This window comes from Protopterus annectens, chromosome 4.part0 (genome assembly GCF_019279795.1).
Source record: "Protopterus annectens isolate FY-2018-M chromosome 4.part0, PAN1.0, whole genome shotgun sequence".
In the NCBI taxonomy this organism is placed as follows: Eukaryota; Metazoa; Chordata; order Ceratodontiformes; family Protopteridae; genus Protopterus; species Protopterus annectens.
The window spans coordinates 473,463,346-473,489,665 of record NC_056733.1 but is presented as its reverse complement, the minus strand read 5'-3'; the positions used below and the strand labels follow the sequence as shown (position 1 = coordinate 473,489,665).

Here is a 26,320-nt window from a genome sequence, read left to right as displayed (position 1 = left end):
AACTCTGAAAGGTTAAAATGCCAAGAAATATACTCATCAGTGACATATTTCCAGATTGTTTGAGAATCACACTAGTCAGAACCAAGGAGTTTACAACAGTGAATGCCATATCCAAAGTATGCAGAATCTTCTCTCCCTTATTTTTAGGTTCTGGAAAGAAATTTGGGAGACTGATGGCTTAATTCAGCCTAAATTCTAAAACAAATTTTGCACGAAAGATAGATTAGTCCATAAAAATAACTTTGTCCTTGTGGAAAATCAGATAAGGTTGATTTACCACAACATCCTGCAGCTCAGTGACTCACATGCAGACGTCGGAGCAATTAGCAAAATAATTCTACAAGTGATAAATTTTAAATCAGCCTGGAAGGCAGGTTAAAAGGAAACGGGGTTAATTTTTCAAGAATGATGCTAAGATCTCAAGGAAGAAGAATTTGCTTTCAAGGGGGTTGCAGCTGCAACACCCTTTTCAGAAACCATTTGACCACAAAAACAGACAAAATATGGGGGATCCATGGGCAAATAAGCTTACATGGCCGCAAGATGCACCTCGACAGACGTATAAGATAAGCCATAGCTCACACAAATATTTCAAACCCAGTGGGTTAGACACCATACTGGGTCCTCTGTTATTGGCTAGGCACCACATAGAAAACATCTTCAATTTGTAAACATATGATTTTCTAGTTGCAGGTTTTCTTGCCTACTTCAGTACCTGCTGCACATCTTCACAGAAAATGTGTCCAAAAGATAGCAGATAGAATCATCCAGGCTTTCAGTTGCAATCGATCCAGGTTTGGGTGCACCAGTCACCCCAACACTTTGTAAGTACATCCAGAGTGTGATGAAGCTTGTAGTAATTGCCCTTGGGAAATTTCATTAAGAGAGAACCAACTTTGCCTGGGCCAAAGGAAGGTCACCAAAATGATCTTTGGTAACTCTTCCTGAATCGTCAGATGTATCTTTGGTATCAGTAGAAATACATAAAGGAACATTCACATTCAAGGGAATGAGAATGTTTGTCCTCCAAGCATAGTTGGAAGGAAGTCTTGAACATAATTTTCCAACTGCCTGCTTTGAAAGGTGATTAACAAATCTATTTGAGGTGCTCTTCACTTCTGTTTTGAAAGAGGGTGAACACATCTATTTGAGGTGTTCTCACCATCTGTACCAATGACTAAAAGCACTCTGGCCTGAGCTTTCACTTGTGAGGGTCTGTATGGGATATGCTTAGTCTGTCTGTCACTATGTTTTGTTCTGATGGAATATATGAGGCTTGAAGTATCGGGGAGTACTTTAAGGCTAGTGCCCAAGCCATCATTGCCAACCGGCAAAGAGTATGACCTTATACCCCCTTGTTTATTCAGATGCCACATGACTGTGTTGTTGTCTGTGCCACTAAAAGGGAACTTGGAGACCATAAGTTGTGAACTTTTAAAGCCCGAATCACTGCTAACATTTCTTTGATGTCTGTGTTGCATTTTGCAGTGTCCGAAGGACTCCATTCGCCTTGCACTTGAACTCCCCTGGCCACTGCTCTCTAAGGCAAAGCTGATAAATCTGTCTGGCTAGACTGAACGGAGGTCAGGAGGGAGAAGGGTAGGCCTGGATTGAGAGACATCTGATCACTCACACTACTGTGAACTCTTGGCTCACAAATTACAGCACTGGTACCTCGAACTCTAAGGGATACACACGCAGGGACCAAACAGATTTTTAGGTACCACTGAATCTTTCTCATGTGGAGTTTGGCTAGTGGTATCATGAGGCTCACTGATGCCATGAAGCCTAGAATTCTGAGAAACTCTCTTACTTAAGTAGTTTTTCGAAGACAGAAATCCCAGAAAATGTTTTAAGAAGTCAAGATATATGCCTTCTGGTAAAAAGCACACCATTTACATTCAATTAGTCATATAGTCCTACAGAGTTGAGTAACAGTCAGAAACTAAGTGGACAGTAGTAAGTAGAAAATGAGCTGAAGAAAGATGCCTGGTTTTTGACAAGCACATTAGACTTCAGAGTAAGGTATGAGGTTGTAGTGCAAGCACTTTGTTCCAGATAACAGTCCTTGATCCATTAGGTGAACAAGAAAAGAAGCAGACAAACAGTTCACAAAAGGTAAATTAGCAACATGTGAAGTTGAGAAGCTGCAAGACTGGAGGGGAGACAGAAAGGAAAAACTAAAGAGTGGATAATGAATGATTAAAGTGGAACAACAGGTAAGGAACGTAAATAAAATACAGCAAAGAAGAAGACAGAATCTGAGAAGGTGAAACAGTAGGGACAGTGGACAAGTTTAAGGAGGTAAAGTAAAGAGATATAATTTGAAGTTCTATCTTTTCGAAGGTCATTCTTTCTCTGTTGCATTTTTCCATAGAATGCCAGGCAAAGTCACCTCAGCAAACCTTACCAAGCAGCTATAAAGCTCCAAGTTTAATAGGTGAGCTAATTCAGTATATAGACTGCTGCAAGCAATAGGAAAAGAACATAAAACAGGTGGTATAACTACTAAGGCAATTCAGGTATAGTGCCCTGTGATATTATTCTAGCTGTCAAACTCTTCAACTCTGTTTAAGAACTTTTCAGGAATTTTAAAACTGTTGTAATATTGTACTTGATTAAGAAAAACATCATGATAAAAGAAGAATCTTTACCCATCACCATCCAGATGAATCTTTGTGTCGCTCCACAGTGGTAGCACCATTCCTATTGTACAACTTTTGCTGTCAACAAAAAAACAAAACAATTAAATAGGGAGAAAGTCAACATTTGTTTCTTCAACACTTTTAATACTATTTTACACACTCCTCTTCATTATTATTCTGTGGCACCAAACTAAAATAAGTAATACAACATGTACATCTGGCTATGTGGTGTCTAATAGCAAGCACTTCTGCTAATAAACACCAGCTGTGTTGAGACTCGGCAATCACGTACAAACTGGGTGGCAAAAGCAATATGCCTAAGTTAACAATAACCACCAAGTAACTAAGGAGGATTAGCATCCTAGGTCATTTGCCTGCCGCAGGCTTGGAAGGATAGAGAAGGGATGCTCTGCAAAAATCAACAAAGAAATGCAGTGACTTTCAGTAATAAAGATCTGCATAAACTAGAATGAAAATTATGAAGATGGGAGAGCCTTCAAGGCCATGTATGCAACATTTTATTGAGGACAGAAGCAGTAAGTGGTCAGTGAAAGAAAAGCCTTGCTGAAGAGGTGTTTTACAAACAGAAGTCAAATATAATGGCACATACAAGGCAACATGTGCGACACTGCAAGAAACTTACCTTTTGGCTGGTTAGGAATGACAGCATTGCCTACAGACAAATTTATGGGCAAACTGCGTAGGCTAGGTAGCTTTATTCTGTCAGTGTCTGTTTAAGACTACAGAAAGGTATGAAGATACTACCAGTGCAATCTAAGATATCCCAACAGAAGCACAGCAATATATAGCATGCTTTCTATTAGGGGCATTTCCAGTTTGCAAATACCGGTCTGATTCACAAATGGATCCTAACTACAAACACACTCAAATAAGAAACCAGCACAATACACAGGAGCAACAATTTACAGCAACTGAATGCCTGTTCCTTAAAAGGGTAATGATGAACAAAAATAGAGTTTTAACCACAATGTTATGATACATATGTAATGGAGCCAATTAGAACATGAAACAGAGGGTTCCCAGATTCTATACTCTATACTAATTTTTTATAAAATGTTCTACCCTAAAATGGCAACGAGGGGCAATATGCAATTTTTTTTTCAGGCAAGGCTACTTCTTCCTATAACGCACTGTATATTAAACACCGTTACATGGCTTTCCTTGCTTATTCTTTCATTTGTTTATCCCTACTGGCTTAGAAATTGGCATATATTAATATTTTTCCCACTGATTAGCATTAGATGGAAGTGCCTAAACAGATTTAAAAGTTATTTTTCTTGTTTTAACAAGAAATATTATCCAGTTTGCATTTATAAAGAATTTAATTGCATTAGCTGCAAGCATTCCTCCATCAGTCTATCACAGCCACAGTTCACATGCTTTCAGTTATTTCATATTGGTTTTGCTTAATTATGTGGGATTAACCTTCACTGACAGTGCCTGTTGCAACAGACCAGCAGTGGATCAGATGCAGCAATAGGTTAATAGGTTCATAGGTGTGTACTAGGCTAACGGCCCTGGTGTCTTTACAAGCCTAGCCCATAGGATTACCCTGGCATTGTGCCACCCGACATTAGTTCCCAGTACCTTTGTCAAGTAGAGCCACTGGAGTGATTCCCAGGGTGAATTTTCTATTTCCCATCCACTCGTCAAGATTTCTCTTGAAGAGGGCCAGTGTGTCACTCCGCTTAACAAGTATGGGAAGTCTATTACATAGCATGGGCAGTCTCTGGGTTATGAACTTGTCCCTCCAGCTTGTTCTGTTGATTGTGGTAATAAGGTTGAGGTCTCTGGAGTGTGTAGTGCGGAGGGATTGGGATTTCTTAAGGTGTAGCACTTCTAACAGAGCTGGGTCAGACATGGCTTTGTAAGTCAAGCACAGATCGCCTCTAAGTAGGCGATATGATACAGAGAATAGTTGGAGTTTTTTTTTAGTCTGTCCATATAGGACAAGTGTTTAAGGCCTAGGATCCTCTTTGTGAGGTACTTTTGCGGGCTCTCCAGTTGTTGTTGGTGTCTAGTGAGGTACATGCCAAATGGGGCATTGTACTAGATGACTGGCCTAATGAGGGAAGAGTAGAGGGAGACGATAACCTCTTTCTTCCTGGATGCAAAACCCTTAGTAATGAGATGTGTCACACAGAATGACTTTCTGACCACAGTGGCAATGTGGTGGTCAAAAGAGAGGTTGCTGTCAACCTGTGTTTCCAGATGTCTTATGACATCTTCTGTAATCAGCGGACTACTATCAATGTGGTAATTCATGGGAACCAGATTTTTCCCAAAGGGGATGCCACATTTTTTGGCACTGAGCTTAAGGCCAAGGTTCTGATACCAGCTGGTCTCAGTGAGGTCTCTCTGTAGGATGTCAACATCACTTGGAGTTAATTATGGCTCCCAACTTGCAATCATCTGCAAACTTTGTCAGCCAGAATCCCTTCATGTTGGCCTGGACTTCAGAGAAGTAGATACCAAACAGGAGAGGACCCAAGCCCGAACCCTGTGGGATTCCACTTGTGACTGGTCGGCAGTCTGACTTGGAGTCAGCTACTATAAAACTATGTGAAGTTGCATGGAAAGTCAACCTGGTACACAGATTAGTATCAGGCAGATAGGAAACAGACGTTTAATGCTTAAAACATGCTTTCTTTAAATTAGGTACTTTAGAATCAGATGAAAAGAAGGAAGAGCACTTTGTGAAAATAAAAAAATGTGATGTTGTAGCCATATGAATGACCCTCAGAACAGCAGCACAACAAACAATGCAGCTGGAGGACAAGTTGGACTCAAAACTATCCAGTAAATGGAATAGGCATGTAGCTTTGTGGATGGAAAATGTTTCACAATGCGCACACACTAACTTTATGGATAGGTTGTAGGCTACAGCCTTTGAAGGAATACAAGGCAAAACAGAACATTTTCTGTTGCTTCACTGTCTGAACTTAAAGGGAGAGTGTCAAAGATGCAGCTCTCAGAACACTTTTTAATTTTTTGTCACTAATGTAAACGTTAAGTGTTGCACTTGGCACCTGTGTCACTGAATCTGCACTTTTCAGCTTACTTTTGCAGTAAATACACTGTTTTTGTTTCAGGAGCATCCCGCTCTCCAGTTTGGCCAGGTAAGACCACCCCCTGCATGACGTTATCTGGCACACCCATTCTCCACCCTCCCTTCTTTAGTTTTGACCACGCTTTACCTTTTCCAAAATTGTTTTCACTCCCTAGGGCAAGATACATTACTGCTTTGTTTCCGATCTAGTCATCTTCCAAAGCATGTTTGTGCAATGCATATAGTTTGCCTTGCTATAATTCTAGCTGTATTAAAATCATACTATTAGAATGTTAAAAAAGAAAGTGACCATCTTAAATGCAACAGTACCTACAGTATCAGCTCTGTAATGTTTTGAAATGATCCCTTCCTTCATAGCTCTAAATAAAAACTCAACAATATTTAAGCGACAATATCTCGTATGGGTTTGTTTGTTTCTTTTGGCTTTTCCCGGTTAGGGGTCGCCACAGCGGAACTCTACTAATGATTGGCAGTAGATTTTGACGTGCTGGCTTGCCGGGCCTAATGCACAACCTTCAACGAAGGAATGCCCATTCACACATGTCGCCACACAAGACGCTCTGAGAATCGAAAGAGCAACGTCTAACTGTGAGGCGACAACGCTACTGCAGCACCACCACCGCAGTTATGGGTACTGTATGTAATACCAGTCGCTTCCTTTGTAGCCCTCAATGTTCTTGTTGTGGAATCAAGAACAAACTTATAGTGGAAAAGCCTAATATCAGAATCAGTTTTTAAATATTGCTCTAGTTTTCTTGAAAAGTTAATATAACAACAATGCCACGAAGTACATTTTCTCCGACGATCAAGGAAACTCTTTTCGGTCAGCAAGATTCCTGACAGAGCAATGAATGTCTTTGCAGAACTTCACAAATGCTGGCCTGCTTCCCATATCAGTTGTATAACTTTAAACCTCTTATCTCCACAACTAGAAGCATATAACCAAAGCAATTTTTAAACTTATTGGTACCGATAAACTGACAGTATAACAGGATGTGAATTAATTCATAATCGGAAGTAAAGGAAGTCAATAACTCCTCAATCTGTTGTGTGTAATTTACTAACTTTGTTCTTTTTTCTTTCTTTTTTTTGTAGTATTAGTAATTGCCAAGTAAAAACATATATGCATAATAAGGTGCAATGGTGCAGCAGTGTAGTACCGGCTTCATAAACGAATGCCGTTACTGCATTTGCGGTCACGGTAATGCACTAACGCGCCTAGTGTTTTATCTGTAGCAAACTTTTTTAGATTAGTAACAAGCATCCTGCTGTTATTTAGTCAAAAACTTTATTTATGTTTTGTTTGTTTGTGCTTTTTATATTGGTAGAGAAAGTGTTGTTTTTCTTTTCAAGGCACCAGATTACCTAGATACATGTCTGGAGAAAAACACAAAATCAGGAAGAGTTAATGAAACAGCAAGTTTTGCATAAGTATGCATTTTCTGGACGATTGCCACTGTTAAGTAACTACAATCCTTCCTAATGAAATTCACATATTGAACAAGGGACAGGGTTATAACTTAGAAGCAATATTGGTATATTAATGTTCTGTACCACATGCTTCCTTTACAGTTTTTAACAACTTTTCTCAAGACATGGGGCAAAGTGAAGATGGAATGACAAACTCTGGAACATTTTTTTTAAATATTACTTATATTAGCTTTTCAAAAGAATTAAACAGGCTTTACATCACAATGCATGCTCTAAACAAGAAGTAAAAATGTTAATGCAAGACATTACTAACTGAAAACCATAGTTATTTATAAGTAAACACAGCTCTAATCAGTGAAACATTTCAAAATAATCAGGAACAAATCTAATTACTGACAATCAGTGACACTTCCAAAATATTAGTACTATCAGCTTGCATAACTGATAGAATAAGAGAATGTGAATTAATATACATTTTCTGAAGTAAAGGTTTATAACTTTAGCTATTGTCATTATTTACTGTTTAATTAATCACTTTTTTTCCAAAAGTCACTAGTTTTAGGAGGAATTAAGGGTGACAGCTAAAATTTCAGTAAAAATCAGGCTCATTTCTGAAAATCTGGGACAGTTGAGAGGTATGCCAATAAAACAAAAGTGCCAGATTTTCAGGAATAACCCTGATTTTGACTGAAATGTTAGCTCTGTCCCTCTTAATTCCTCCTAAAACTAGTGACTTTTGGAGTGCAACACAGACTTACATCCTGTTGTGTGCACACACCTGCTGTTGCATGCTTGTGTCAACACACAACATGCACACATGCTGTTGATTGCTTCTTCTATTCTGTGTCTGTGTGGGGAATTTAAACATATGACATTCCATTTCTGTCTGGAGAATAAAGCATGGACATTATCAGTAAGGTGCTGTGTGTGTGTGTGTGTGTGTGTGTGTGTGTGTGTGTGTGTGTGTGTGTGTGTGTGTGTGTGTGTGTGTGTGAGAAATACCCTTGTTAAGGATGGCAGGTTACTTAATTTACTCAGGCTCAAACCAACTACTAGAATGAATTTCAGTACATTTTTAAGGAATTGTGAGATTCAAGGGAAGAGAAGTTTACTGCTGCTCACACTAAGTCTGTTTTCAATGCGCAACTATTTTGTTTTGCAAATGATCATTACTCTTTGTTCGAGAGAATTTGAAAGTAGTGTTAGCACAATAGGTAGCATACTTGCTACCATATTACCATTTTTTATGTACCACAGGCAATTTATTCTTCAAGGTCAGCAGGGACTGAAATTGTGATGAAACATTGAAATATAAAATTGTTTCCTAGTAGCAACCTCTTCATTAGTTACAGATCTTTTTAACGTGGAATCATTCAGATGATTTTTACTTCTGCAGAGATTGTGCATATTGGTGGATTGTAATGAAAAAACTTTGAGTGGCCTTTTATGGTTGAAATGTTTTGAAATGGACAGTTTTGTCATTATTGGTTCATACATTTTGCTTTATTGCGCACTAGAAAAATGTTTTAAACTACAAATTTTTAACAACTGGTGCTGTATTATACAAGGAATATAATTTAATACAATCAGGAAGGTGAATCAAAGAACACATGCATGCATGCGTGGTCCTAAACATATGTGCAAGGAGCCTATGGTTTGAAAATAGACCAAAGGGAAACTTAACACACTAACAGCCAGATGCATTTTCTTTGAATGTGAGTTTCAAGGGCAGAGACGTTTACTGTTAATACCAAGCCTGATCACACTCACAGCCATACTCATCCATTCCGCCATGCGCGCACGCACGCACACACGCACACACACACACACACACCGCAATACTCTCTAATGCTACCTCAAGACAGACGAACACCAACACATGCAGCCCCCCCATATACACACAATCACACCACACTCCCACATACTACTTAACTATTAAACCCTCCAGCACTTACCTATACCACATTTTGGCCATGTTCATTTGCAGGAAGCGGCCATGAAAGCTTACTAAACAGAGAAATTTTATGAATCACTCAGCTGTGGAAATGCCTTACTGTAGGGAGTCCCAGAGGAGACCACATGGTTAAATAGTCAATGCCTCTCTCCCAGACTGTTTATTAGCGTGTAACTCATCCATGGAGACAGACCACAGCGATATAGCACATTTTCATGTTGCAGTACTGTGGTAAGGCTGTGTCTGAATCAGAAATTGTTACTGCAAAGTGTACACAACCTTTTTGTTTTTGGAACTCTGTCTTCACTGTGTTTTTGTTGCTAAATTTTATACTTAGGCACTGGAATGCTTTATACTGTAGGCTCTATGTATCATTTATTTACCTATTTATTCACGTGTAGCTTTAAACAGGCAAGCACTCTAACTTTTTATAAAAATGTGGTGAGCATTTGGTTTGTGTGCAAATATATGGTTGCAGCAAATTTTGACAAATGTTGTATCTGATGTTGTTAATATTTATTCATTCCTCAATGATTGGGTTTGCATCCAACCCTCGGAAATGACTCAGCTGCTTTTTACACCTCATGGCTGCTGGAAACTCGAACTCCTCCCTTGCCCATAATGCTCTAGTCCACTACCATACCTCAGATCTTGTCACCTTCTCATACAGACATGGTTGCTGTGAGCTCTCAAGTGTTAGTCAGTTAAGTGCTTTAATTACCAACCTAATTACTTATATTTTTTTATCCTTCTAATGATATTTACTTATTATTGTATATCTACCATTATCTTACACTATTTTGTGTACAACTGGCTATGTCAATGTATCAAGCCTGGCTAACTCTCTCTAGAATGTGTAAAAATCTGTTAACCAGTTTACTGTGTAATTTAATTTAATCCTGATTTGCGCTCAGGATTAACTCTAACCTGTGGAACTTGTTTAACTTGCTTACTTGTGTAATCTCTGTAAATAGTCTGTTTGTAATATGTAATGCTGGTACTATGTAATGCTGTATCTTCTTACCCTTGGAGCTTTTCTCCCCGGGCCTCCACTGAAAATGGACATGCATCCAGTCGGACTATCACGGTCAACAAATGTAAAATAAATAAATAAATACAAATATTTTAGTGTATTTCTTTCTACCATTGTTGGCATTTACCTTTCTTTTACCTATCTTTACCCTTGTGGTAATGTCATTTACCTTGATCAGTAGTTTCTCCTCCCCTTTCTTTCTTTCAAAAAAAAATTAAAAAATAAAAAAATAAAATAAAGTTTTTCCTTATTCTTAATATTAAAAATTTTGTTAAGATGGCTGAAAAGACTTCACTGCTTACATTTTTTAAAGCCTGTAGGCACAAGTTTCCACTTTCTTGTGCACATGATTTGTGTGTATATTGCTAGGGCCCTGCTCACTTAAAAGTAGACTGAGATCTCCAAAGCCTTTAACCATTGCACTTTGGTAGATTGCAGGAGCAAACTAATTCTGAAAGGTCTTCTCCCTATGACTTTCTTGGAATCACTATCTGGAGCTCAACCCTCGGAGCCCGACAAGAAAGAGCCCCGGAAAAGGCTGTCTGGCACCTCTGGATCCTGCACTCTATCCTCAGATCCAAACAAGGAGCCTGCTCGCAATGTGTCAAAAAGTCTGATCTGAAGACTAAATCTAAATAAAACTAAAAGGGGATCAGCAACAAGTGTACCTGTTGTAAACTAAGCTCACTTGGAGGGTCACTGAGCATCATTTGGAGGGGATGAAATCCCTGATGAAAATGGAGACATTACCACTATTTCCAGACGGCTTGAAGGAAGCACAGAAACTAGGCAAAGAGAAGGGTATTCTTATTCCTTATAAGCCATGTCTCGATCACTACATAAATATAGACTCATTCCAGGTGCATATGTACCTCCAGATCCTGCAGTTTATTATGAAGACCCTTGGCATTGAGAAGGGTCGACTTAATGTTGTCTAGCAGGTGATTTGATGGTTATGTTGGGATCTTCATTAGATGAGCTCTGACTAAAAAAGACACATTGGGGGTAGCAAAGGCTTTGGCCAGTATTGAGAAGCCCTCGAGTGTGACTGTGTGGGTTAGAGTCACAGTAAGGGTTAGGTAAGGGGGTACATTAAGTGTGTGTATGATTGTAAGTGTTTAGGGGTATGGTTAGGTTATGGGAGAGAATAGATTAAGAGTGTGTGTGATTGGTAGTATTTAGGGTGCTAACCCTGCCCCTAATTCTAACCTGCATCCTAAATTAAAAAAAAAATCTCCTCCTGTAACACTACCACTACAGATGACATTTGGGACACTCATCACCACACACACACACACACACACACACAGTTTGCAATCTGCAGCTCGATTTCAGCACCTTGAACAGATGCCGTTAACGGCAGCTGTAACCATACTTCTCAATTTCTTATCTCTTGCTCAAGAAATCGGGGCAAAGCCCAAAAATAGAGCCGGATTTTAATTATTGTTCTTATAAACTTAGAAAGTAACTAGAACAACAAGATTTGTGTTAACGTGCATTTTCTGAAGAATATGAAGTTTTAAACTCCAATGCCTGTCATTATGTATTGATTTTGGTTTCAGTGATTTTGATTTGTTCAGAAAGCCACAGATGTTATGATGAGCAGACTAAAAATATGAGACACAATCTGAACATTCTGCGAATATTTGGACAGTTGAATGGTATGGCTCTAACATTCTTTAACTCCTCAATTTCAGCACGTCAATTTAAACACCGCTCAAGACCAAGTGTCTCACAGTTGTCTGCCCTGTTCTAAAGAACTTTTTAACCACTTTTTCCCATAAACTCTGAAACTTGGAAACAGAAGGTCTGTGGGTGAAAACTTGCTTTTCCCTAAGTACATCAATCACAGTTTCTTTGGAATGTAGCTTTCAGCACTAAGCTTTTATGATGGCATTATATAATTTCATTAGCATTTAATGTAAGCAAAATGAACATTTGCTATTTTAATGTTTTACATTGATGTTTGGATTTATTTTTGTCAGCAGTTTCAGTGTGGTAGTGGAAACTTAATTTTGTGAGGAAGGGGATTTTGGAGAAATGTCTGCTTAGTTTGAAGGTGGGAAGTGGAAGATGGGGCCCCATTCACATTGAAAATTGCTATTTTGGTTGCTCCGATGCTGTTTTGGGGTTTGGGGCAGGGGAATATCCTACACCGGAGAGCATAGGGATGTCTAATTTTCCTTGTACTAGCAATAAGCAACTGAGACAGTTTTAGTAGTAGTAGATGCTCTTATACTAAGCAAACCAGCATGTTCTAGTACTGGGTTGTGTATTGTTTTATAGGACTAGTAACTAGTATTTATTGTATGCATAACTCATAAGTTCATAGAAGATTACTAAGCTAACAGCCCTGGAGCCCTTACAAGCCCTAGCCATATTAATCTCGACTTGCCGCAGTTACTGGTGGTTTCATAAGTGAAGTTCACAGATGTAAGAGTCTATGGTAGTTAATACCGATGTCCTCTGTCCAAGGTGCCACCCCTGGAGTGAATTCACGGTCACCCATCCATTAATCTAGCTTGCTTTTGAAGAGGGTCAGGGAGGGGCTCTGTTTCACGTGAATTGGAAGCTTGTTTCAGGGAAGTGAGGGGCTCTATTTCACTTTAATTAGAAGCTTGTTTCAGAGAAGTGGCAGTCTCTGGAAGATGTATCTATCTCTCCAACATGACCTGTTTATGTCAGAGCCTAGGTTAAGATACCTGGAGCGAGTGACCCTCATGCAGTTTGATTTAAGAATCTGTACCATTTCCATCAGGGCCGGGTCAGAGACTACCCCTTAGCAACCTGTAGGAGACAGAATACAATGATAGGGGTTTCAGTCTTTCAGAGTAAGACTTGTTGTGGGTACCATGTGATTTCTTGGTGAGAAACCTCTGTGGTCACTCCAGTTGTTGCAGGTGTCTGGTGAGGTACATGCAAAAGGAAGCATAGTACTCAATTACTGGTTTGATGTGGGCCGAGTGTAATGGAATTATAACATCCTTAGATCCATATGTTAAGATGGGCCACATAGAATGATTTCCTTACTGCTGTGGTTACGTGATGGTCAATGTTCAGATTGCTGTCAACCTGAGTGCCCAGATCATGTACCACTGGGTCTACACCTAGGGGGTCCTATCTATTATGTAATTAGTGAGGATGTCAGCTTTCCCAAAGAGAATAATGATTCATTTTTGCATTTAGCTTTAAGCCATGGCTTTGGCACTAATCATTTGTCTGTGTTAACCCTGCCTGCTGTATAGTAACATCATTGGAGGACTCAATGATTGCTACCAGTTTACAATCATCAGCAAACTTGGTCAGCCACAGGCTGTCCAAATTTGCCTGGATTTTTGAGAAATTAATTCTGAACAGTAAGGGGCCCAGCTTAGAACTCTGTGGTACGCCACTGGTGACTGGTCTTTTGCTAGAGTTGAACTCACACACTTTGACAGTATGTGCCCTGTTGGTGAGCCAGTTGGCTACCCATCTGGTAATGTATGGGTTAATTCACAAATGGGAGAGTTTCTCTATAATGCATGAGTGGAGGATTGAATCAAATGCCTTGGCTAGGTCAAGATAGGCGCTATGCACTGTCTTTCCCTTGTTCAGTGCCTTGGTGGCTTTCTCAGAGAAGTTAACCTTGTTTAACAAGCATGACCTACCTTTAACGAATCCGAACTGGGTTGGGTCCAGAGTTTGGAGATTACCTATGTCCTTGTTAATAAGGTCTCTTGTCTTTTTTAAATTCTTCAAGTCTTTTGGGTTTCTTGCAGTTAGCCAGAAGTGCTCTTTGCAGCACCTGCAATGTGCCCAGTAATGACTAATTTCTGCAATTCACATGGAGTTACATTTATCAGTAACATATCTAGCTATGATTTTAAGTTCTTCTTTATAAGACCCGTAGCTCCTACTACTATTGGCACTGTGAATCTTCTTCCACATTGCCCTAATTTTTTGCCTGCAAATCCTACTATTTTATGACTTTGTATCTCTCTGTACATAAGACACTGTAGTCACTGGGTGTAGCAATTTCAATGATCAATGCTACTTTTGTCTTCTTTTCATGGATTGCTATATCTGGTTTTCTCGCATCTATTTTTTTGAACTGTTGGTAATGGGTGATCCCATGTGACAAACTTCATTTAATATAATTCTTTGTGACAAACTTCATTTAATATAATTCTTTGTGGCTCATCTTTTAGCTCCTTCAATATTATAATATTTGCGCAATGCAATAGTCTTGCCACATTATTATGCCTTTCAGTACACAGTCCTTCTACCATTAGTATATCACAACCAGCAACATGATGTTCAACTGTTTCCAATTCTGTTTTACAAAACCTACATGTCTGTTTCCCCACATGTTCAATGGACTTTGTAAACCAACATTTATGTAGTCCACTGTCTTGAGCTGCCAATATTAACCTTTCATCTTTTGGTTTAAATTCACCTGTCCTTAACCATTCCTGCTTTCGATACTGATCAACATGAGGTTATTCCAGGAGTTTTCTATACTTGCAACTATATTTATGCATTTTCCACATTTCTTGCCTTCTCATCTGATCTTTAATCTTATATTCTTTTTTTGCCACATTCAGTTGCTGCCTGATTTTTTTTATCTACTTCTGATTTGATTTCCATTCCTACTTGACACCGATATGCGTCTGCTAAACTAAGCAGGGAGGTCATTTATTATTCATTTATTTAATTTTGTTGACCGGGAGTGTCCCACTGGACGTAGGTCCATTTTCAGCGGAGGCCCGGGGAGAAAAGCTCCACAGTTAAAATAAACAGACAGTAGTTACATTGGATTACACAGCGATTAACAATTTAACATAGCAATTACTTACAATATATTTACAGATGAACATAGTACATCAGTAGACAACTAGAATCTTTATCTATGAAGTACATAACAGACATTAACAAATGTTACAATGAGAAGTTCCTGCTGTATAATAAGTACTAGGCTTATGAGCATATGAGCTTGCTATAATCAAGGTAGTTAGTGGAGTGGAAAGAAAGGTAGTGGTTGGATGGGGTGGGTGATATTAGAGTGGGAGTTGCAAGGGCATAGCCAGCATGTTTTGAGGTGCGCTTTTAGTAAAGTTTTGAAGTGGGTGCATGATGGTATGGAGGTAATTGTGGGTGGAAGGGAGTTCCATAATTTGGCTATGGTGCAAGAGAGTTATTGGCTTTAGTGATCTGCAAGTGATTTTTGTTGCTGGATCATAGTGGTCTGGTGGAGCGATAGGGTTGGAGTAGATTCTGGAGGGATGGGACATTTAGTGGATGGTTTACTAGTTTGTGGGTGAGTGAGAGTTGATGCCACTGAAGGAGGTGAGGGAGTTCAAGCCAGCCGGTAGGATGCCCCTGTGGCGAATTTGGCGATTTTGTTGTAGCAGGTCTCTAGCTTGTTTAGGTCGCATTGCCTTAGGTTGGCATATATTGGAGAGGCATAAAGTAGGGTGGAAATAAGGTGGGAATTTGCTATTGAATTCTTTGCTGATTTGGTGAGAAATTGCTTATTTCTGTATAACGCTCCTAGTTTTTTGTGGACTTTTTTTATGGTCATGGATATGTGAATGTCCAATTTTAGTTTATTGTCTATTTCCACTCCTAGCAATTTGGTGTGTTCAGTTGGGTATATAGTGGTGTTGTCTTTTGCTGTGATGTTAAAATGAGAGTTGTTTTGGGTAGGTTTGGTGGGTTGGAAGATGAGTAGTTTAGTTTTGTTTGGGTTGAGTATTAATTGGGCATCGGATAACCAAGTTTCAACAGAGGAAAAGACTTCCTGTGTGACATTTTGCAGTTTTGGTAGGGTCTGGGCTGAGCAGATGATGGTCGAGTCATCTGCGTATTGTATGTGTGTGCCATGTTTGGTGGCAGAGGATAGATTATTGGTGTAAACAGAGAAGAGTAGGGGTCCAAGGATGGATCCTTGGGGAACCCCTATGGAGACAGGTAGTTGGGGAGATATGTCATTCTGCCATACAACAAATTGTTGGCGGTCAGACAGGTAACTCTGAAACCAGTTGGTGACTGACTGTGAGAAGGATAGGTTATTGAGGACAGAGATAAGTTGATTGTGTGGGACCATGTCAAATGCTTTAGATTGGTCTAAGAAAGTAGCAGAGGAGAGATAGCCATTGTTTTATGCTGAACGATAGTGTTAGTAAAGGAGAGTAAGGCAGTGGTGGTGCTATGGCTTGGTCGGAAACCATGCTGAGTTACTGGAAAGGAGGTTGTTAGTAAGGAGGTATTCTGAGACCTGAGAGTGTATGCATCTCTCTAGCATTTTGGAGAGTGGAGAGAGAATAGCTATGGGGCGGTAATTGGTTAGTTCTGTGGAGGATCCGTCTCTGTGGAGGGGAATTATATGTGATACTTTCCACAGTGTGGGAACGTAACTTTCTGACAGAGATTGGTTAATCAAGATGGATACTGGGTAGGCCAGAGCATCAGCTGCGATTTGTAGGTATTCACTTGGGAGGTTGTCTGCTGCTAATTTGGTGGGTTTAAGTTTAGTTAAGAGTTTTTTTTTATGTTGGAGGCAGGTACAGGAGAAAAAGAGAAGGCAGTGGGGAGATTACTAGTTGAAGGTGTGGGTTGGAGGGGAGGGGGGTTGTATTGTTTAGCTAGTGATAATATGGTTTGGGTGAAGTGTGTGTTGAATGAGGTAGCAATATTTTCTGAGGAGGGAGGGATGTTAGGAGGAGGGGTACTGACTTTACCTGGGTGGAGGATGGATTTTATGGAGGACCAAAATTGTTTGGGGCTGTGTTGTGAGGAGTCTAGGGCAGACTGGTAGTATTGGAATTTGTCCTGTTTTATTAGCTTTTTGACTCTATTGTGTAGTTCTAGGAATTTCTGTCTAGTTGAGGGGGTTTTGGTTTTGTGCCAGTGCTCCCAGGCTTTATCCCGGTTTTTCATTTCTGACTTAGTGGTTTTCTGTAGCCAAGGGGAGGGTTGTGCTTTGGTTCTAGAAAATCTTACGGGGGCATGGTAATTAAGGATGTTCAGGAAGGTAGTATTAAAAAATTTAACTGCGTCATCTAGACTGAGGTACTTTAGAGGATGCCAGTTACATTCTTTGAGGGATGAGATGAATGTGAGTGGGTTAAAGTTTAGTTTTTTACGTATTTGACAGTAGATGACAGGTTTAGCTTGGTATAGGTATTTTTTGAGTAGGAATGTTGGGGAGTGATCACTGAGGCTATCTGATAAGCAGCCTGTTATATATGACTGGGGGCTCTTACTGACTAGTATCCAATCCCGAGTAGTGTGCCTGCTAGAGTTTTTATTTATCCTGGTTGGCGACTGGGCTAGTTGGGTGAAGCCATGAAGGTTTACATGATGGGTTGGGATGGTTGCCAGAACAGGACTGTCAGTCAATATTGAAATCACCTAAAATGATAGCTTCTTTGGGGAGATGGTGGGTAGACCAGCTGAGGAGGTTTTCTAGTGGAGGGATGTTTTGGCCAGGTGGGAAGTAGCATCCAATTATGTTGATGGTTTTGTTTTGGTTTATTTTGAGGTTGGTATATATAATTTCTTCATTGCCTATTTGTGGAGCTGATGATTTTAAGATCTGGATGTTTAGATGCTGTTTAAATATTATAGCTACACCACCTCCTTTTTTGTTTAGCTGGTCTACTCTTAGTATGCTGTAACCTGTAGGGAGAATTTGCTCACTGGTAATGTGAGGTTTTAGCCAGGTTTCTGTCAGGATGACTATATCTGGGGAGTACAAGTCTATGGTGGCATGGAGTTCATGGACTTTGTTAGATAAACTTCTAATATTTAGGCTTAGTAGAAGGAAGTCACTTGGCTTTCTATTGGCTGTACTATGGGAGAAGTTGTGGTTTCTAGTCTGATTATGAGGATTGGGGTTGGAGATGGTAGGGCCAGGGTTGGGGTGGATGTCTCCACTTAGGGCTAGTTTTGATATGCATGACATTATTCGTTTTCTCAGTTTTTGAATGTGTTTGTTTATAAGGGAAACTTTATGATTGTGCTCTGTGGGTAATAGGTATGGTGGGAGGGTTACTATGTTAAGTTGTAGGGGTGTTTTATGTTTGAGTAATATAGTTGGTAGAAAATATGGGGGGGTGCATAGGGATGGTTCTTGAGCTGGTGGGAGGGGAGCTGTGTGAGGGTGAGACATGAGTGGTGGTGTCAGTAGTAGTACAGTGGTAGTGGTTGAGTGGGGGAATGATGGAGCTTTGGTAGGATGTAAGATATGCAAGGAGAGTGCATGCAGTGAGCATAAATAAGGTATGCTTGTACATGTTAGTTGAGGTGTGATAGTAGTGGGAAGATGGAGGAGGTAGTGTTGGGTTAGTGGTGTGGGTTGGCTATTGGAAAGATGGGACGGGTTTGAGATTGCAATAAAGGTGGGACCACTGGGGGTGGGAGGGAATAGGGGGCAGGGTGGGGAGCGAAGCGGGTAGAAACCCTGTTAGTTGCTTGTATGAGGGGGCTGGAAACAATCAGTTAACTCTGTTAACTGATAAATGAACATATGATAGTGACAAGGGTGGTTGTAGTTTTAAAAATGGTGCCTGCCACAGGTAATATTTATTAACTTTGGGATTGTCTTAAGGTAATAAACAGGGAAGGGGGAGGGGAGAACAAGGGTGTGAGCAGGCAGTTCTTTGTACTGCTGCTAATGAACCAAAGCAAAGACAAGTTTGTGTTTAAGAAACAATCACAATTGACCAAGGACTGCTCTGAAACTGCAAGTCATTTCTTAACCATTTCTCAGGTGGAAAAACAGGATAACCTTGTATCAGTAGGCTACTGTGGTCGCAGTTTAAATTAACAAACACACAGTATTGATCAGTTATGGATACTATTTGCTAACAGAAGGGAATAAGAGAGAAAGTGGAAGGTGTGTGTGTGTGGTCATCTTAGACATTCTCCTCATGTTTCAAAACTTTCACTCTTGTGAGGTCAGCAGATATGTATGAAGTCCCATGATTGCAGATCTATACATGTAATCAATTTTGAGGAGGCCCAAACCTCCTTCAGAACAGAGAATATATAGTCTTGGTATACATTGATTTTTATAAATCATTTCATGAGCATGAAAATTATATGAGGAGCATGAAGCGTCCTTCTTGTTTCCTGTCCAACCCATCCAACACCTTTTGGGGCCAGTCAGTCACTCCAAAAAGTACAGTTTTGTACCTACCATAAATGTAGATGTTCGAGGATCCACATTGCTGCAGTCATAACCTGTGGGTAGTCCGCTGTCCTCGGTCGGCCCGAATACCAAAGAGTTAGGCTGGCGTCGGTCATGGGCGCCCGGAGCCGACGTCAGTACGTAGTAGTACTTAAGCGCATGACTGACGCCATATCCTCAGTCTTTCTTGCCCCAGATGTCAGAAGGCCTTAAAAGGAAAAGGCCAGAGCCACAAAGGGAGAAAATAATAATTATCCCCAAGGAACAATAACAACAAACAACCACCACACCCCCAAACCAAAGAGGGGAAGGATGGAGGAAAAATAGGACTGCAGCAATGTGGATCCTCGAACATCTACATTTATGGTAGGTACAAAACTGTACTATGTTCTTCGTCTCACATTGCTGCAGTCATAACCTGTGGGTAGAATCCCAAAGCAAAGGAAAAGGGAGGCTGGTAAACTAAAAAGCATTAGGGGCTGCTAACATGCCCTGTAAGACTGCAGTGGCAAACCCAGCCCTGGACTTGGAGAAAAGAGGGAGATGGTAATGTTTAGTGAAAGTATGAACTGAACTCCAAGTAGCTGCTTCCAAAATATCCTTAGTAGCTACACCCTCAAAAAGCAGTAGAAGTGGCAGTAGCCCTAGTGGAATGAGGTCTAATCCCAGCAGGAACATCCTTCCCATGATGAGAATAACAAAAAGCAATACAATTACCAATCCACTTTGAAATAGTCTGCTTAGAAACAGCTTTCCCTTGTGAACCCAAAGCAAAAGAAACAAATAACTGTTGAGTCTGTCTGAACTCCTTAGTTCTGCTCAAATAACGTAACTGCCTGTGTATATCCAAAGAATGCAATATGTTTTCCCCCTTATTTTGGGGATCAGCATAAAAGGTAGGCAAATGGATAGATTGGTTCAAGGCCACATTAGAAATCACTTTTGGCATGAAAGTAGGGTTAGTACGCAAAGAAACTCTATCCTTATGGAATATTAGAAAAGGTTCAACTGCCATGAGAGCCTGCAATTCAGATACCCTTCTAGCAGAAGTAATGGCCAACAAAAAGGCAGTCTTCCAGGACAAAAACTTCAATTCAGACGTAGCTGCAGGTTCAAAAGAGGCAAAGTAAGCTTCTCCAACACAAAATTGAGATCCCAGGAAGGAGTAGGAGCTCTACGTGGGGGTCTTATATTTTTTGCCCCTCTAAGAAATTGCTTAAACAAAGGGTGAGAAAATAAAGGAGGGTCACAATCATAGTGAGCAGAAATGGCTGCAGCATGAACTTTCACAGAAGAAAATGACAAACCCTTGTCTAGTAACTCAGTAAGGTACTGTAGTGTAAAACTCAAATTAGGTACCGAGACATCAAAACCCTTTGATGTGCTCCAAAGAAAAAATCTCTTCCATTTATCAGCATAAACTTTTCTGGTGCTGGGCCGCCTAGCTTCCAAAATGACATCTAAAACCTGTTGAGGAAGCTGAGAACCCACAGGCTCTAAAACAGAATACGCCAGGCCGTTAGATGCAGGGACTGCACCCTGACATTGAGCAAATGACTGCTTGACTGGGACAACAAGTGAGGAAGCTGTGGCAAAGGCCAAGGAGGCTCCTGAATTAAACTCCTCAGCAGAGGATACCAGTGCTGTCGTGGCCAATCTGGTGCTATTAAAATCATGCAAGGCTTGTCCCGCTTGACCTTCAAGAGAACCTTGGTAAGGAGAGGCAGAGGAGGAAAAGCATAGACGTGAAGGTTGTTCCAACTGAAAGATAGAGCATCCACTTTCCAAGCTTTTGGGTGAAACATTTTGTGCAAAATTTTGGTAGTTGGAAATTTAGAGGAGAAGCGAACAGATCTATGTCTGGAGTTCGCCAAGCCACTGTCAACTGATGAAATACCTGAGGATCCAATTTCCACTCGTGGGGATCCACAATTTGTCTGCTCAATACATCTGCTAGGGAGTTCTGTGCTCCTGGCAGAAACCGTGCTTGAAGAGTGATGTGCAAACCCAGAGCAGTCTCCCACAATATCATAGCTTGTCTGCAAAGAGGATAAGAATGGGTCCCCCCCTGCTTGTTGATGTACCACATGACTGTAGTGTTGCCTGTTTGTATCAACACCTGTCCTGGTTGAAGTAGACCCTTGAAAGCCATCAGGGCAAACTGGACTGCTAACATCTCCTTCATGTTGATATGCAAATGCTGTAGTTTGGGAGGCCACGTGTCCTGAATCCATTTCCCATTGAAGTGTGCTCCCCAAGCCAGGTCTGAGGCATCCGTCGTTAAGATCTGACTCGCCTCTGGCCGGGTCACAGAGAGTCCCTTGTTTAGGTGACATTCCTGTGCCCACCACAAGAATTCCTTCTGGATGCACGGTATTATCGGAATGACAGTGTCCAAATCGTGGCAGTGTTGAGTCCATACACTTTTGAGATACCATTGTAGCTTCTGCATATGCAGTTTGGCATTGGGAAGTATCAGAATGCAAGATGCCATGAACCCCAAGGCTTGAAGGACTGTTCTTGCAGTCAGCCTGGACAGTACTGATAATTGCTGGAAGTATAGATGAAGAGTTCTTTGTTTGTCCGGGGTCAGAAAAGCCATCTGAGAGGCTGTATTCAGTCTCACACCCAGAAAGCACATGTCCTGAGAGGGTACTAGACTGGACTTTGTTTCGTTCACAGAATACCCTAGGCACCTTAAAACTGCCATTACATACTGTAGCTGTTGGAGTAACTTGTCTTTGTCCTGAGCAAGAATCAGGCAATCATCCAGATAAGGATAAATTTGTATTCCCCTCAGTCTTAAGAAAGCTATTACAGGAGCCAGAACCGTTGTGAACACCCTGGGCGCAGTAGATAAACCAAAGGGCAATGCAGAGAACTGATAATGAGAAGTGCCAGCCCGAAAACGCAGGAATCTCCTGCAGCTGGGCCTGATAGGAATGTGAAGATAGGCCTCTTTGAGATCCAGAGTTACCATCCAGTGATCTTTGCCTAGCAGAGGCAGAAGTTGCTGTAATGTTAACATCTTGAACTTTGGGATGTCTAGGTACGTATTGAGAATGGACAAATCCAAAATTGGCCTCCAAGTGTTTCCTTTCTTTGGCACTAGGAAAAGATGAGAATAAAACCCTAGGCCTACTTCTGACGGAGGTACCACCTGGATAGCCCCCATCTGTAAAAGCAAAGAAATTTGTTCTTGAGCCTCCAGCCTTTGCTGAGGAGGTACATCTGACATGCCTTTGAAAGGGGGAAAAGTGTGAAAATAAAACTTGTAGCCTTGATTTATTATGTCCAACACCCATGTGTCCTGGGTGACCAGATGCCAATTTTGTTTGAAAAGTGCCAACTTTCCTCCTAGAGGAGCTGCCAGAAAGGAGGGATCCGGCAGCTGGAGATACAGGTCATTGGGTCTGTTTACGAAAAGGCTGACCCCTGCCCTCACCAGAAGATTGTGCAGGAGAACTCCAAGTCCTAGGTCTGAAAGAACCCTGAGCGTGAGCCCTGCCTCTACCACGTCTAGACCTGCCCTTAGACTGAAAATCTGAAGAAGGGTAGGACCATCCTTTTGCAGGCCAATTCCTGCTAAACTTAGGGGGCTGCACTTGCAAAAATTCCTTAACTGTCTGCATAGACTTAGCTTTGTCTTCCATCTTTTTCAAAACTGACTCCACAGGGGCACCAAAAAGAACTTCAGATTGAAGGGGAGCATCCAAAATCCGAGCTTTAACATGCTCTGACAAATTTTGATCCTTAAGCCAGGCATGTCTACGAATAACTGAACCAGTAGCAGCTACCCTGGAAGAAGCCTGAAGGGCATCGAAGCCACACTGCAAGGCATGTTTACCAACTTGATCTGAAGCATGAACCAAGTCCTGCAATTCCTTACACTCTATACCCTCAGCTAAAGCATCTACCTTAGATTTTAATTGACCTAACAGAAAGTTCTGATACTTCAGCATATGGAATTGGCAATTTAAAGCCCTCATAGCTAACGTAGAAGAGGTGTACACTTTTTTACCCCACCTATCCAACGCTCTAGAATCTTTATCCAAAGGAACTGGATTCTTAACCACAGAAGCCCTGACACCCTTAGGCCCTTGAATAATAGTTTCGGGTCAGCTCTAGGGCTCTTATACAAATATTTATGTGCCTCTGGAACTCTGTAATACCTGTCTGGCTTGACAGGGCAGGGGTAAAGAATCAGGATTAAGGGAAGCTTCAGAAAAAACATCCTGAACAACATCTAAAACAGGGGGAATAGCCAAAGGTCTATGTTGTGGCAAAAACAAAAATTCCCTAAGCCTCTTACGAGAATCTGAAAAATCCTGGCCTTCCCATTTAAAATGCTCCCTCATGGAATGCAAGGTTTCAGAAAAGGAAAAATCCTCTGGAGGTGAAGCAGGAGGACAGGAATCCTCTGCATCCGAATCAGAATAAGGAGGAAAATCCTGAATATCCTCAGCTGAGGACTCAGAGTAATCTGAGGAATGTTCCATTCCCTCTAAATCTGTCTCCACCCTAGGCCTCTTCTCTGGAGGGGGCATAGAACCCCTGATCAAGGTAATCAAATCCTCTGCCATTTTCAACGTATGCTTTTTGGGAACAGAGCCCGAAGAACCAGGGCTGTGAACCGTACCAGAAATACCAGTTCTAGCCTTAGCAGGGCCTTTAGTGACTGAAGTAGAAGGCCTAATAACCTTTTGTAAGGAAGGAACCACAGTAACTTGAGAAGCACCCTCGGCCTGACCTAACTCCGGAGAGGCCAACTCCTGCAAAAGTAAAGGTTCCCCCTGGGATTCAGCCGAGACTTCGGCTGGATCCACAGATTCAACCGTAGATTCCATAGAACCGGCGTCCGCAACGGACGACTCCTCCGGTTTAGACCTTAAGGATTTATCTTTTCGCTTTTTTGCGGTAGCGGGCGTCGGAGGATCCGACGGCATGTTGTAGTTACACCGCTTACCGAAAACAAGCCTAGCACAGTCCAATCTGCGTTTAATGGTGCGCTTATTAAATCTAGCGCAAAAGCGACACCAGACTATGTCGTAAGCAAGGAATACAGAGAGAATGATAGTCCCTATGAGGTATCGGTTTCCCACAAGAAATACAATTATTAACTTTTTCTGACATCCGGATTAACTGAGGCAAGAAAAGACAAAAATTTTCCCCAACGGGGTACTTAGCCCAACTGGTCTTCGGTCTGAAACTCGAAAACTGAAAATTTCAGAACGCCGAACGGCACTTGCAAACGCTGCTTCTGCTTCGGACCACGCGGCAAGAAAGACTGAGGATATGGCGTTGGTCATGCGCTTAAGTACTACTACGTACTGACGTCAGCTCCGGGCGCCCATGACCGACGCCAGCCTAACTCTTTGGTATTCGGGCCGACCGAGGACAGCGGACTACCCACAGGTTATGACTGCAGCAATGTGAGACGAAGAACATCTGTAGGTTAGGACAGGAAGAGCAAATTGCTTTATAACATGGACTTTGTTACTAGATGTCAATGCTGCTTTTGGTATTAATTTTAGTCTTCTAAAATATTCCTTACTAAGTTTTATTCACATTTGCTCATGTTTTATTGCTGATCCTTAATCAGTTCCCAAATATGAATACACACCCTTTTGCTCAAGTTCTTTTATATTAGATTCCTGTCCCAAACTGATGTTTTCTTGGTGCTGTAGCTTTCCTGCTTTAAAGGTTACTTTTGCATATTAATCAAGACCAAATCAGATTTTTATATCATCTGAAAATATTTTGACCACTTGCATTTGTGCTTTTATTTCCTTATCTGATGAACTGTACAGTTTTAAATCATCTACAAAAAGATGAGAAGTCTTTATATTTTGTTGTTTTCTAGGAGCCAGATTATAACCATGACCTAATATATTATGTAAACATTAACGCCAAGGCAAAAGAGCAGGTGTGACACAGTCACTCTAGAATATCCCCCTCTGAATTTTTATCCCTGGAATTATAATTTTTTATCATGGCTTAATGCAAAGTGGTCTGCCACTGTTTCATGGTCACTGTAGTTGTAGTCGATCAGTGTAGGATGCATCTTATACATTTAAGCATTCTTTTATCCATGAGTATGGGATACTATCAAATGCTTTTTTGTACTCAATCCATGCCATACTTAGATTCTTCCACTTTTTACAGTTCTCCATTATGACTTTAACAACAAATGATCCATTGTGCCATATGCCTTTTTTTTACCCTTTTGTTCTGTTGCCATAACTGAGTTTTTCAGTCAGCCTCAGTTCCAGTGTATAGTTTATACAGAGGACAATTTATTGGTCTATACTTTTTTAAGTAGAAGTATTGCTTTTCCTATTGTTAACCAGGCTGGTATCTGTTTGGGGTGTGCATATAAATAGTTTTTACTCGTGGCTAAATCTTCATGTAAAGGTGTTAATACTCTGAGACAGACATTGAGAGCTACAGTAGTAATGGCAGCAAATGTGGGAAATTAGAAGAAACTGAGAACTGAGATACAAGGGGGAAAAAGTGGAACAGGTTAATACCTTCAAGTATCAGGGAATGGTGACTGAAAAGAAGGGAAGTCTGAATAAGGAGGTCAAAGCCAGAATCAGAGGCATGCAGCCAACTGACATAGGTGTGTCAGGTGTAGTATATGAGAGAAGAAAGCCAAAGAAGCTGAAAAGTAAGGTGTACAAAACAAAGTAGCTGTGATTGCAGAAAAAAACAAACACAACAGATTATGGTGATTTTTTTGGGCACATATGCAGAAAAGCATAAGACAAATTGGTGAAGAAGATTCAGTAGGACAGGAAGAAGGCAAGAGGAAATGAGGGCATCCTCCTGACTGTCAAAGAAGGCAGGCCTTGAACAGTGAGAGATGGAGATTGACTATGATCATGATGACGATATACAGACACACAAACACATCCATATACGATATTAATTCACACACATATCCATTTATATATGTACACATACTTATATACGTATTTATATTCATGTGTGT

General features: G+C 40.8%; 1 protein-coding gene across 2 annotated transcripts in view; it reads right to left on the bottom strand.

Annotated features, from left to right (window-relative positions):
• SSH1 (slingshot protein phosphatase 1) overlaps positions 1-26,320 on the bottom strand; it is a 1,317,746-nt gene that overhangs the window by 536,697 nt on the left and 754,729 nt on the right. For both annotated transcript variants that reach the window (XM_044068394.1, XM_044068395.1), the window contains one exon: positions 2,655-2,723. In XM_044068394.1, the coding sequence (XP_043924329.1) occupies positions 2,655-2,723 (69 nt within the window). The remainder of the gene's footprint in view (positions 1-2,654; positions 2,724-26,320) is intronic.